Below are 12390 nucleotides of genomic sequence, written 5' to 3'. Positions count from 1 at the left end.
TACAACTGGAGCTTACCGTCTTGCAGAGGCTTGAGAGCGTGTTAAGTAATCGTATTCCCGTGGTGTCCTTGCTAAGTTGTAAATACAACTGGAGCTTACCGTCTTGCAGAGGCTTGAGAGCGAGAGAGAAATGGGGATGGTCAGAGGTGAGGCGCTGTGGGCTTCTCTAGAATAATAAAAAAGGGATAGTCAGAGCAGGCAGAACAAGAGGAGAGATAACAAAGATACAAGGAGTTTTAGTAGAGTAAGCATCTAAGCAGAGTAGCGATGCACCATCATCTTGGCAACCAGGATACTTCAGCATACTCGGACCGAAAATGGACATGGAGTATAGCTCGCAGAGAAAGATGCGTGTACCGTCACACAGCACAACGACTGCCATCTTGAGAAGGGACAGAACCAAAGGAAACCTGTGTTTCCAGAGGTGCCACATCGAGTGGCGCTGGAAGTGAGACATGACAGAGATCCCATTTCCTCCTTGGCTCTCTTCCAAAGCACCTAACTTGTCTTTGAGAGTTTTATTAAATCTCTCAACCAGACCATTGGTCTGAAGATGGTAGGAGGTGGAGAATTTATAGGTTACACCACATTCCTTCCACATAGCTTGCATCTAACTAGACATTAAGTTGGTTCCTCTGTGAGAGATCACCTCTTTAGGAAATCCAACTTTGGTAAAGAAGGCTCGGAGAGCCCTGGCAGCCACCTTGGTTGTTATGGTCCAAAGGTGTATAGCCTCAGGGTACCTGATGGCATGTCCTACCAGGATGAACTGGTGTCCACCTGATGTGGGAGGGTCAAGGGGACCAACATGTTGATGCCCACCCTCTCAAACAGTATGGCAACCACTGGCAAAGGCTGCAGTGGGGAAATTACACCGCCCCAGTCTTGCCAGACAACTGACAAGTGGGTGAGGTCTTGCAGTGAGCCTCCACATCTACTCCCATTCTGGGCCAATAAAAGTGGACTGGGAGCCTTTGCTTAGTCTTTTTGGTCCCAAGGTGACCAGCTAAGGGTACCTTATGTGCCAACTGCAAAAGGAAGGCCCTGCATACCTGGGGTACAACCAACCTCTTGATTGTACCAACTTCAGACCGAGTGGACTCACCCTCCGAACAAATCTTAAAAGTCCTAGGCACTTCTCCTTGTGCCTGGGCTTTGGCCAATTGTCTTAGACCCTCAAGAGTGTGGCACTCTCTTTGGCCCTTACGAAAATCCCCCCTAGAGGGCCCACCTTCAGCCAGTAGGCATTGAAGATCAACGTGATCCTCAGGGTTGAGCACCTCTCCCTGAGGACGGTGCTCTGGCTCTTCTCCCTCTGGAGTTGAGTCAAGGGTCACCACTGGGCCTAGTCCTTCAGGAGCTGGGGACACAGTGGGTGCTGTAGAAACATCAGGAAGTTAAGGAACCCCCTCCACAGAGGTGGTCTGCTTACTCTTCCTCTTAGCCTTGGGTTTCCCCTTCGGCTTGGATAAATGACTATCAGTCATAACCTGTTCTACCTGTGACCTAGTGACTACAGCTGCAGTCGGGGTTATCCCATCTGAGATTAACCCCATCTCAAGCAAGTCATTTCCCAACAGAATGTTGGCAGGCACATTGTCCTGAACCAGGACAAGAAACTGTTCTGTCTTGTCATCAATCTGAATGGTGACTAGGGCTACAGGAGACAATTCAGGAAGCCCACCAGCTAACCTAGTGGTTCTCAGAGGAGCACCTACATATTCCTCTGGCCTTAGCAGGGTCCTGCCCACGACGTGTCTCTCAAAACGGTGGAAAGCTGGCCATTTATGATGACACTTCTCAAAACTCTTCTAGTGTCTGTGGGATAGTAGCCAGTACTTCTGAGTACTGGTCCCAGGACCCAAGTGACACTAAGGATATCTCTACAGGAGCACCAGAGGTGATCCATGGACAGGAGGGGAGTGCAGTGGTTTCCACCTCAGGCATGGAATAAGGGTAGGCCAGACTGACAGCCTGGACTCCAAGTGCCTTTACAATTGGAATCCCCCTTTCTGTGGTCCAAGGCCCCACAGTCCCAACAGGTGCCAGGAATTTGAGGGACCGAACTGGATCCACTAAGTGTCTGCTCTACAGCAGGATCACCACTACTCCCACCTGCATGAGACTTATCCCCACTAGATTTTTGAACCTTAGAGGGAGAATGTTTAGCTTCATTTGGATTTGGCTGCTTCTTGGACTCCTCAGCCTTCTGATAGGTCCCTTTCTCTTTGTCCTTGTCCTTCCTACTTGGATCCTTAGCGGTCACCGTGTGGGAGACCCACTTATCAGCCAACTTGGCCAACTTAAAGGGATCCACAATATTCGGGTCAGAAATGTACTGACGCAGCTCTGGTGAACAAGCCTCAGAAAAATGCTAAAAAAACAAGAGGTGTGACAGTTCAACAAAAGACTTCACTTTGTAACCATCAATCCAGCCCATCATACTAATATGTGCAGCGGTCGCCCAATAAACCCAAGGCATATTCTCTCTCTTCTTATAATCCCTGAACCTTTTAAGGTGCTGGGCAGGTGTCTTTTGCCAAACTCGGCAACCAAAGCAGTTTTCATGAACCCATACTGACTCCTTACTTCCACACTCAGTTTCAGAATACAGTCATAACCAGTCTGAGGTACTCTACTTAACATGCACTTAGCCCAATCTCTTTGGTCAACATCATGGATACCATAAGCCATTTCAAAAGCTTCTATGCATTAGAACCCTCCACATACACACCAACCAAATCTTTCATAAACTTAGTTGCTGGGGACTTTATACTCTCAACTGTTTTTTCTGAAGCTGAATTCTCTGATATTGAGTTTCACTGTCTTTGAGTACAAGATTCCTATCTTTGAGTATCCCTTGTTGTGCCAACTCCTCCTTCTTCAACTCAGCTTCAGTCTCTAAATTTTTGCATTCAAATGCCAATTTCATCCTTAATAACTCAAGTTCCAAGGCATCCCCTGGAGAAACAAAGCTAGGTTTGGAATAGAAGTGGCAGCAGAGGTGGCAATCCCAGCGGCAACATATGTGACTGTACCAGGGGTAAAACCCCCATCAGAACCCCAACCCCTCTCCCCCCATTTTCATCATGAGTGTCACAATGTGCTGAGAAATCCACAAGGGCAGCTATAAACTCTGCCCTAGACGCATCTTGTGTCTTTAAATCTACTTATTGATAAGCACTCTGCAGAGCCTCTAAGCTCACCCTAATCAATTTACCATTTGCAATAGTTTCCATTGTTTGTAGTGTAGCTATCAGTACCCTCTAATAGAACTCTACATCAGTAAGGAAGTGTACATATTTTGTAGTAGCTTGGTTAAAGACTGAGTCTTAAAACCACAATCCTAACTCTGCCACCAATGGAAAGACTGGAGGGAGTATCTGTACTTCTGCCCCCTCTATGGTAGGGTAATGGCACAGAACAACCCCAACAAGGCCCTCGAGTTGGTATATTGTGGCTATCAGCCAGGCTTAAGCTTTCAGGAGGTGATGGGAGCAGGTTTTTAAGTACAGTGTTTCCCCAAAGCCCCCACAAAGGAATGTCCACACACTATGTTAGGTGATGAGCTTCTTTATATAATTAAGGTTGCTTCCTCTACCAACATATATACACGCTATGTGGTACCACACACTACTTAAATTCTGTAATAACTGCACAAACTGCATACAGTTTTAAATGGCTGGTGAATTCTTAAATAAGGTGTACCCAGCATAGAATAGGAAAGAAAGTCAGGTTACTTATGAACAGTGGCAGAATGCTTTCTTTAGACTAGACAAGTCATTCTGAGTGATGATCCCCCACCTGGGCAACCTGAAATAGAAATGTTAGGGAGTAACTTATGTTATCTTTTACAGCCCAGTCCATTATTGTTCAACAACATTGTGCTTTCATTTACAATGTTCTACCCCTCCTAAGTACCTGAGAGGCCACAGGAGAACAGGTTCCAAGATGAATCTGGGACCCCTGGACTACTCCTGAGGCTAGAAGATGCTGTTCCTCGCCACAGTACCTTTGGTGCCTTGACAAGGCGAAATGGCAGAGTTTCTCGGCTTTACTCTATGATTCCCTTCAAGGATGGACCCCTTTTGAAGGAGGAGCCACTGGGATGCTGAGTCCAAGAATAAAAAGCAACCAAAGTCTTTCGGAAAGGCAGCAGTTTGGCTCTTCACAGGCTCTCTTTTGGTCGATGATTTCTCTGACTGTATTAGTCCTGCGAAGCAGAAACTTGCTTTGGTCTCCTTAAAGGCTTGATGGATGACTATAAGACCCCTGGCACCCTTCGATTACTTCTGGCAGCGACGGGTGCATAGGTCACTTTTGGTGTCGGTTTTCGGAATATCACAGTTTTCCTACTTTTGGTTCTTTAGTGCTGCAGCCACAGCATGGACTCCTGGATCACTTCTGGCAACCTGGACTCGACCACTGATGTGGACCTCGGATCTTCAGCAACCTGGATCCTCGGGATGACTGCCATAGCTTCTGGAGGCAGGAATCCCACCAGCGGATCATCCATAGCACCCAATAACTCTGGGCTCTCTCTCGTGGGAAAAAGTGGTCAGTGGTGACTGCAAGGATGTCCTTTTAAATGTTCTTAGGCAGTATGGAACTTTCACAGCTCTGGATGTCCAGCAGCACTATGCCAGGGTACCCCCTCTTCTGGGCGGTAGACAGCAACGGCTTCCAGAGGTATCAAAACGCACCTCTGGACCCTGGGTGACACCAATGGACTTCTCTGCCTCAAGATGTCCGGCAATCCTCCTGTGGACTTCGCAGACCCCTTCACCGGATGATGAAGAGTAGCGGTTTTTCACAATGGTCCCTCATAGCTCGGGCGAGGTCTCCTTTGCTGGTCCTCTGTGGATCAGTCCTTGGGAGACACAACAGCTTTCTGGTTGTTGAAAAAATACAGCAGCAGACTTCCCATCCAGCTGGGTTTCAAGGAGCAGCTTTTTCTTACTAAGCTTTGAGTTTAGCTACTGAACAAGTTGGTAAGTGAGAGGACCCCTGATATGCACATCTGTCCCTCATTCACTCTGGCTGACCCAGGCTCAGTCAGCCAATCACACAGTAGGACATCTATGCAGGCAGGCAACCAGTCAATCAAGGTCACAGGCATTCAGGCCATTCACTCCACCCAGACGCCCATAACAAAAGATGTGGATTGGGGGCAAGTAGCCAGCCTTTCAGCACACTACACTGCATTCATGTCAGTTTCAGGCAGGGATGTCTCATTTGTTGTATCACACACACAGAAACCATACACATACAACAGGGAATGTGAGTTCACTTCAGACTCCATTCACACAGGTCCCATCCTTAGCATTCACCCACAACACACAACACCTGGGAAGGCTCCAGTCAGTCTGACAGGAGGCAGCCCCAGAGCCATATATGGTATTTCCACCCAACAGCCAGTCAGGGGGAAAGGGAACAACAGAGACATATATTGTGTTTCCCGCCCAACAGCCAATCAGGAGGAAGAGATAGAGTCAGGGCTTCCCAGGACTTTGGAAAACAAGGTAAAAGGCAATAGAAACCAAGAGGCCACAGGGGCCATCTTGCCTTCTGTCAGGAATCCACTGATTCCTATGACAGGGCCTTAGTATCCCAAAATGGAGGATACTCAGAGCCACTGTCAAGTCAGAATGTAGCTGCCACCAGCCCAACAGATAAGAATAAGGAGCTGCACTGCAAGAGGTCGTGGCGGGGCCTCAGTGACAGAGAACATAGAGAAAACTCACAAAGAGAAGTGATAGGATAAGCATCACAGTAACCCTAGAAAAAAGTACCAACTTATCCTGCACATTTTTCCATCGAGGTGAAAATCACCCATTAAAGATGGGATGAAAGTGGCATGAGCGGGAAAAGAGCAATATGCAACGGCATAGTCCTCTAGATGGAATCTTCAAAGCTTTAACAACACTTCATATGTGACCTCTAAAAATGGCAGAAGACTAATTCTCTCACTTGTAGATATGGATACAAATCTCCCCATGCAACCTCTAGAACTGTACACAAACATGTCAGGGGACAGATTACACACATTGCACTGATGCCAGCTAGTTTGCACTTATTAACCAGTGTGTGAGTGCTGACGAGGCCTAATTGCCCAGCATTGATGGACAACTGCCTGTTTCCAGTGCAATTTATGTGTCCTAGTCCCAGATGATTTATATGAGGCCTCCAGTGCTAGATAGAAAACTCTGCATGACGGTTCCAGACCATGATACCTGCTCCAGGTGTCACCTCCAGAACTGCACACAGTTGACATGTGAGTCTCCAGGTTCGAAACACAAAACATGATTGGGGGCCTCCAGAATTGGAAGCAACCCTCCAGAAGTGGCCTCCAGAAGTGTACTGATGGTGAGGTCAGCAGGATCTTCTCTAAGGGAAGGAGCTCCATGGGGTTTTTGCAATCAAACCCCATCCGCTCCCCGGTTGGTTCTAAGAGAGGAAGATATCCCTTAGGATGCCTCTCTGGTACCCGAGCCTATAGCGCAGTTTTAAATACACGCCTTGTACAAGAGGAGTCTCTAATATTATTTGTGTTCATTTTTCTGCATTTTACTCTTCATGCTTAACTATGGAAGAATGCTTACAGTTTATAGCTGGGCTTTTTCTCACCTCGTTATCCATCTCCTCTGTTCTCATCCACAGGCGGTCGTCGGTCGGACTGGTTGCGGAGATGGACACTCTGGAGATATTTTAAGGATTACTTTCCTATCAAGGTACCGGAAGATGTGTTTATAATGCACATGGCATTATTTCCTGCGATTGCTAAGCGGCTGCTTGCTAGAACTGCCAAAGAAGTAAAGGTTTGAGAGAAATAGAGCAGAGAAAGACCACCCAAGCAGGACACCTATGAGAGACTGATTTCATTTCTACAGAAAGTGACACCTACAGACTCTGTGCTCTACAGGAAGTGACAGATGTATGCAGTGTGTTCTTCAGGATGTGTAAGGTGCACGCAGAGGTGCTTGCAGGAAGTTAATGAAACCTGCTGCATTACAGGAAAGTACTGACCTATCTGACCCCCACATATGATGCATACAGAGAGGGATTCAAACAAAATATGTGAGATCTATTGGAGATGAGTGGCACCGTCGAGACATACAAAAGGTGAGACAGAGACACATGAGAGCTACACAGACAGTGATAGGAAATGAGGGCTTGAGGGAAACACATGTATGAACCAGAGTTGAACATTACAAAGAGAGAGGTACCGGAAAGCTATGAATGAAGTGACAGAAACACATGAGCTGCTAAATAATAGAGAGAAAAACAAGCTATACAGTATAAGAGCCAAAAAAGAGACATATGGTAAATAATGCACACAAGCCCTAAACAAAGGGATGCCCGAGAGCTATACTCGCAGTGACACACACATAAGAACCAAACAGGAAGTCGAAGAAAGGCAATACCTAAAAGTGAAGGGAACAGAACGCAGGCAGTATTGCCAGGTCGGAAGGAAAAAATAAGCTGAATGCCTTTAAAAAACAAGCTGACTCCCATCCAAATAAGCAGAAAAAACAAAGGCACACCTAAAAGGCTGTGGATAGGTCTCAAAAGTAAGACACGTAACACAATTGAAATAAGGTAGCTTCTGTACACTTCAGTAGCTTCTTCACATGAGCTTTACTCTTAAGTTACAGTAAGCTGTTAGAATGCAGGAACTCACTGGGTCCCATCACCCAGGCTGTCTCAGCTTCCACTGGCACTGGGCGGAACCTTAACATACACTCACACACTAACATTCCACATTAGCACTCCAACATTCTCTCATCTCGTGCATCACTGACAAGCACTGTACAACAAAAATATCATAAACATACAGAGAGAGAACACAGACATATTGTGTTTGAACACAAATATTTTACTATAATTACATTTTTCCGACATTTAGTATCTCTTGCTTCCATTTCGTGTATAGTGGAACATGAAATCTACTAAAAAACTGTCAAGGTTCAAGCCTATTTGACTTGCAAATATCTTGTAGTACATATTTCAAGCCCCTACCTTTCCTCTTACAAATGCGCGGCCCCTTTCTTCTCGTTCATATTTACTCATCAGGTGTGATGGGAGTGATTCAAGGACTGTGACGAGGAATAATAAGAACCAGGCATTAGTATGTATTAATTATATCTCTTGGTCAGTCTTGTTCACCACCGTCCTTATTCATAAACCAGTAACTCATTAGACAATAAGCCCTGAGCCGGGGGGCCATTCCTGCATCAGGTAATGCCCCCGGGGGAACGCGTTGGCCTTAACGAAGGCCTGGGGGCATTACCTGATGCGGTAATGGCCCCACAGCGAGGGGCTTATTGCCTCTAGTACCCCATTAGACGGGGGTACTAATGGTGTTTTTTTCAGTTGAGAAATGCGACGCACCTCGCAACCGAAACAAATAAAATAATTGCCGCTGTGGATTGAGAAACGTATTCCGTGGCGGCTCTAGTAAACAAACAAAAGGGCCTCCGTGGAATGGGAGAAGGGACTCCTGATAGTCCCTTTTCCCTTTCCATTGCAGCCATTAAAGTAAATGATTAAAAAGGTAAACAACAAAAATGGCTGCCATGGCAGAGGGAGAAGCAGATCTGGCAACACTGTCCACAGGAGCTTTACAGGAAGTGAGAGACATATTGTAGTGACGTGTGTAGCATGCCACGTCTTGATGCAATGACACTGAACACAATGGACTGGAAAGGGTGAGGCAGGGCAGCACACCAAAAAGGAAAGGGAGGAGCAATTGACCCGAGCGCCTGAAATGCGCAATTGCCTGACCACTAACTTACGTAAATAATTTGTGTATATAAATGAAACAACTTGCAAGACCTACATCATGTCATGTTAATTTGTGAAGTATGAAAACTCCACTATGGTGATGGATTGAATAGACGATTAAAAAGACATCACAAAGACAGAGAAGCACAAAACCAGAGGGATAAAAAGCAGTGGAACACAAATCACGGTAAACAACATACCATCTGCAAAAGGAGAAAGGAAGAACAGAGAGGAGAAAATCTCCACCAGCCTTTCTACAAAACCCAGGTAGGCCAATAATACCCTGGCAATAGTGTCTGCAGAATTGTAATGTTTAAATAGATAGACATACGCTTTTATTTTGGTTTTAACCTTTTACATCAAATAAGATACTGTGCAATTCAGAATACAAAAAAAGTTACCATTACCTCGAAAGAATATAATATAGTTCAGAGTGCAAAAAGAAGCATGTTAAAATGTACAATAAAAATGTGTTAAAAACTAAACATTTTCTGACCATACGTTTGAAAGCCTTGGTAATATACTTGGATAAATTGTTGATGAAACGAGCATTGACACAGAACAGACCAAAATTCATAGCATTCGTGACATGCCTAATATTATTGACACAAAAATGTCTCCACAGCCATCGGCGTTTCAAAACTAAGAAATGTTGACACGTAAATAGAAAGTAAATTAGATCCTCATCCGCCCCACTTCCATACATACAAAGCTTTGTACGTCACCCAGACCCTCAGTGGTAAGACATTCAAACGCACCATTGCAGTGATAAGTCTTTGCACCGGAAAGCGAATAGCCTTAAGTGAGAAATGCTCCCAATAAATGCGACGAGCCCTCAGCAAGTGGCCAAGTGAGCATATATGTTCATGCTATTTATCACCAAGTCAAATTCTCAGCTTCTGGTTTTCATAGACAACAGCCGTTTTGTAAGCCGCCCACCCCTTAGCTCATCAAAGACAATACCCCATTTTTTCCACAAGATGGAACACTTCTTACATACCTCAGGTAGATAACATGCGTTGCCGCATTTTCTCATTCTTCCCTCACATTCCCAATAGCAGGGTTCAACACGGGACAGAATGTAGTTTACAAAAATACTCTGAGAGCCTACATTCAGCATGAACACCAATATTTGGTACCCCGGACTCCAATGTCAGGGCAGATCCTGGCGTGCTGGACGACACGCCCAGCAGCTTTCTCATGCAAATATGTAAGATACGATCCAAGGAAGTGTGACTCACACTCTCCCAGATCTCACTGCTGTATAATATCGTAGCCTCCAACACCTGAACACATTTATCAACCTGGAACCTACCGAGTTTTTGATAGAATCGCCTAATCCCTCCAAGACTAAGTAGCAGTATGACTGGGCCACATTTAGATTCACCTTATCTACACACCAGTTATAATTGTTTTCTTTTTTTGAGCCAAAAGCAACAATCTTAGTTTTCTTCAGATTACATTTTAGACCATTGTCTTTAAAATCTGATGCATATTTAAGACTACTAGCAAGTCCCTTTGGGGTCAGATCTAATAGTATAGCATCATCTGTGTTAAGAAAAGTAGGGTAGATTAACCCATTCATTGAAGGAGGAAAAGGCCTCTCAGATGTGAGGCAGACATAACATTTGAAAGAAAAATAATAAACAAAAGCGGAGCCAGTGGACAACCCTGGTGCACACCTTTATCAGTGGAAAACACGCTTGTATGACCTCCCATAGGATTATCTCTTACAGAGGCACTGGTGACAGAGTACAAATGGACAATCAGTTGAAATAGAGAGACAGGAACTCCCAATCCCTGGAGTTTATTTCAGAGAAGAGAGCGATCAATAGAATCAAATGCTTTAGCTAGATCCAAGAAACCTGCATAAAATAAGCCCCTTCTGATCTTCACATATTCATCTAGGATGGTTTAGTGTACAAAAACAAGGTCAGATGTCGGTAATCCCTTTCTAAATCTGCCCTGATAAATGGGAAGTATATTATTTTCCTTAGCCCAGGTCTCTAACCTGGCCTACAGACAGTTAATATAGATTTTTGAAATGCTATTTAGGAGTGATATGGGGCAGTAGCAGTGAGAATCCAGCCTCAATCCCATTTTGAAAATAGGTTTAATTAGACTCAGAGGCCAAGAATGGGCGATAGTCATTGACGCAGTGATTGAGTTAGGACCGGTGACCACCATTCTGGGAACCACTTATATACTTTGGGTCTAATGCCAACCGGGCCTGGTGCCTTGCCGGTCTTAGTTCCAGTAATAGCATGCTCCATTTTTTCAAGTGAGAAAATAAGACCTATATCCACATTTGCCGGCAGAGTAGATATTATACCGTCTTCGAACATGATGGCCCTTATATGCTGGATACATTCACAGTCTGATATAGGACAAACCGCATCCTGGATATCATCCCAAAATCCATGAGACACCACTTTCCAAAAGCCCTTTATATCTCTATCTAGTATCGATGCCTCCAGTCTTTCCCACTGAGCTAGCTAAACAGTTTTCCCTTGAATCTCAGGAGTTTTTTTATAATCCCACTTAACCATGTGCCTGGTCCCAACTGTGCTATTTTTTGTTCTAGATGATCTCCATCCACAAGGTTAACCACAAGGTTAAGTTAGCTCTACGACAGTCTGCATCAAACCATGGAGCATCATTACGTGACCCTAGCTGCCTCCCTGAGTAATCAAGTAGCATGGAGGTGCCGGAGTGCCTGTACCTTTCGGAGATAAAAGTCACCAGTTTCTTACTTGCTATACATTAGTCACAGGATCCTATGCAGGTGCCTGTGACAAAAAAATGGCCTCTTCTGAACTGTGCAGTATCCATAATTTCCACCAGCTTTTCTTTACAATTTTCTAGAATAGTGGTCTGAGGGCAGATTGTCACCTATAGAGATGGAAGTGCTGACTTCATATCCCACCCAAGAATTCTTTCTGAGCGGGGACAAACCTCAAAATGTACCTAAAAAAAAAAAGTAACAATCGACCAGACAATAATCGATTAGAGAATTACTGCTGGCACAACAAAAAGTAAAATTAGGGGGTCATCGGTTGCAGACCTCCTGTTAAATCTGACCAAAGCAGAAGCGTTTAGAAAGGAGTCTAATAAAATGCCAAGTGGATCACCAAGCGTCAGATTTTTATGCATCCTGAGGATGCCTCAAGCAGCTTATAAAAGCAGCCTCTCAGTAGGCATCCCAAGATCTGACAGTTTGGCATTAAAGTCGCCCATCAGGCCCATGCTTCACATAGTAAAAAATATGCCAACCATCCGTTAGGAGATAGAATATTTTTTTAATCCTCCATCGGGTGGAGCTACATATTCCCAATGTTTACATGGAATCATCGGACCTTCAAGAAGTAAGTGAAAAAATAAAGGCTTCAATGTTAACAGAGCCACAGGGGATAAAAAGTTCCCAACATTCCAAACATTTCCATTAGAGAAAGAAAATGCTGGGTCTAACATAGAAAGTCCCTATGAGGAAGCACTTGAAAGACCAAAGAAAAGATTTGAAAGCAAAGGAAATTATCTGAAATATAGTCTGCACTATTATGAAAGGAAGCAAAGAGCAAATGAGCCAGTGGATGATTACCTCACAGC

The 12390-nt window shown here is 44.7% G+C and overlaps 1 protein-coding gene across 1 annotated transcript in view; it reads left to right on the top strand.

The window, feature by feature from the left end:
• The window catches only part of LOC138568793 (diacylglycerol O-acyltransferase 2-like), a 414612-nt gene that overhangs the window by 231597 nt on the left and 170625 nt on the right, over positions 1-12390 (top strand). The window contains exon 4 of the mRNA XM_069646568.1: positions 6661-6731. Coding sequence (XP_069502669.1) covers positions 6661-6731 — 71 coding nt within the window. The remainder of the gene's footprint in view (positions 1-6660; positions 6732-12390) is intronic.

The sequence above is a fragment of the Ambystoma mexicanum genome, chromosome 1p (assembly GCF_040938575.1).
Source record: "Ambystoma mexicanum isolate Mex_15411 chromosome 1p, UKY_AmexF1_1, whole genome shotgun sequence".
Taxonomy (NCBI): Eukaryota; Metazoa; Chordata; class Amphibia; order Caudata; family Ambystomatidae; genus Ambystoma; species Ambystoma mexicanum.
Note: the sequence above shows the minus strand (reverse complement) of the source record. Positions and strands in the feature narration are given on the sequence as shown.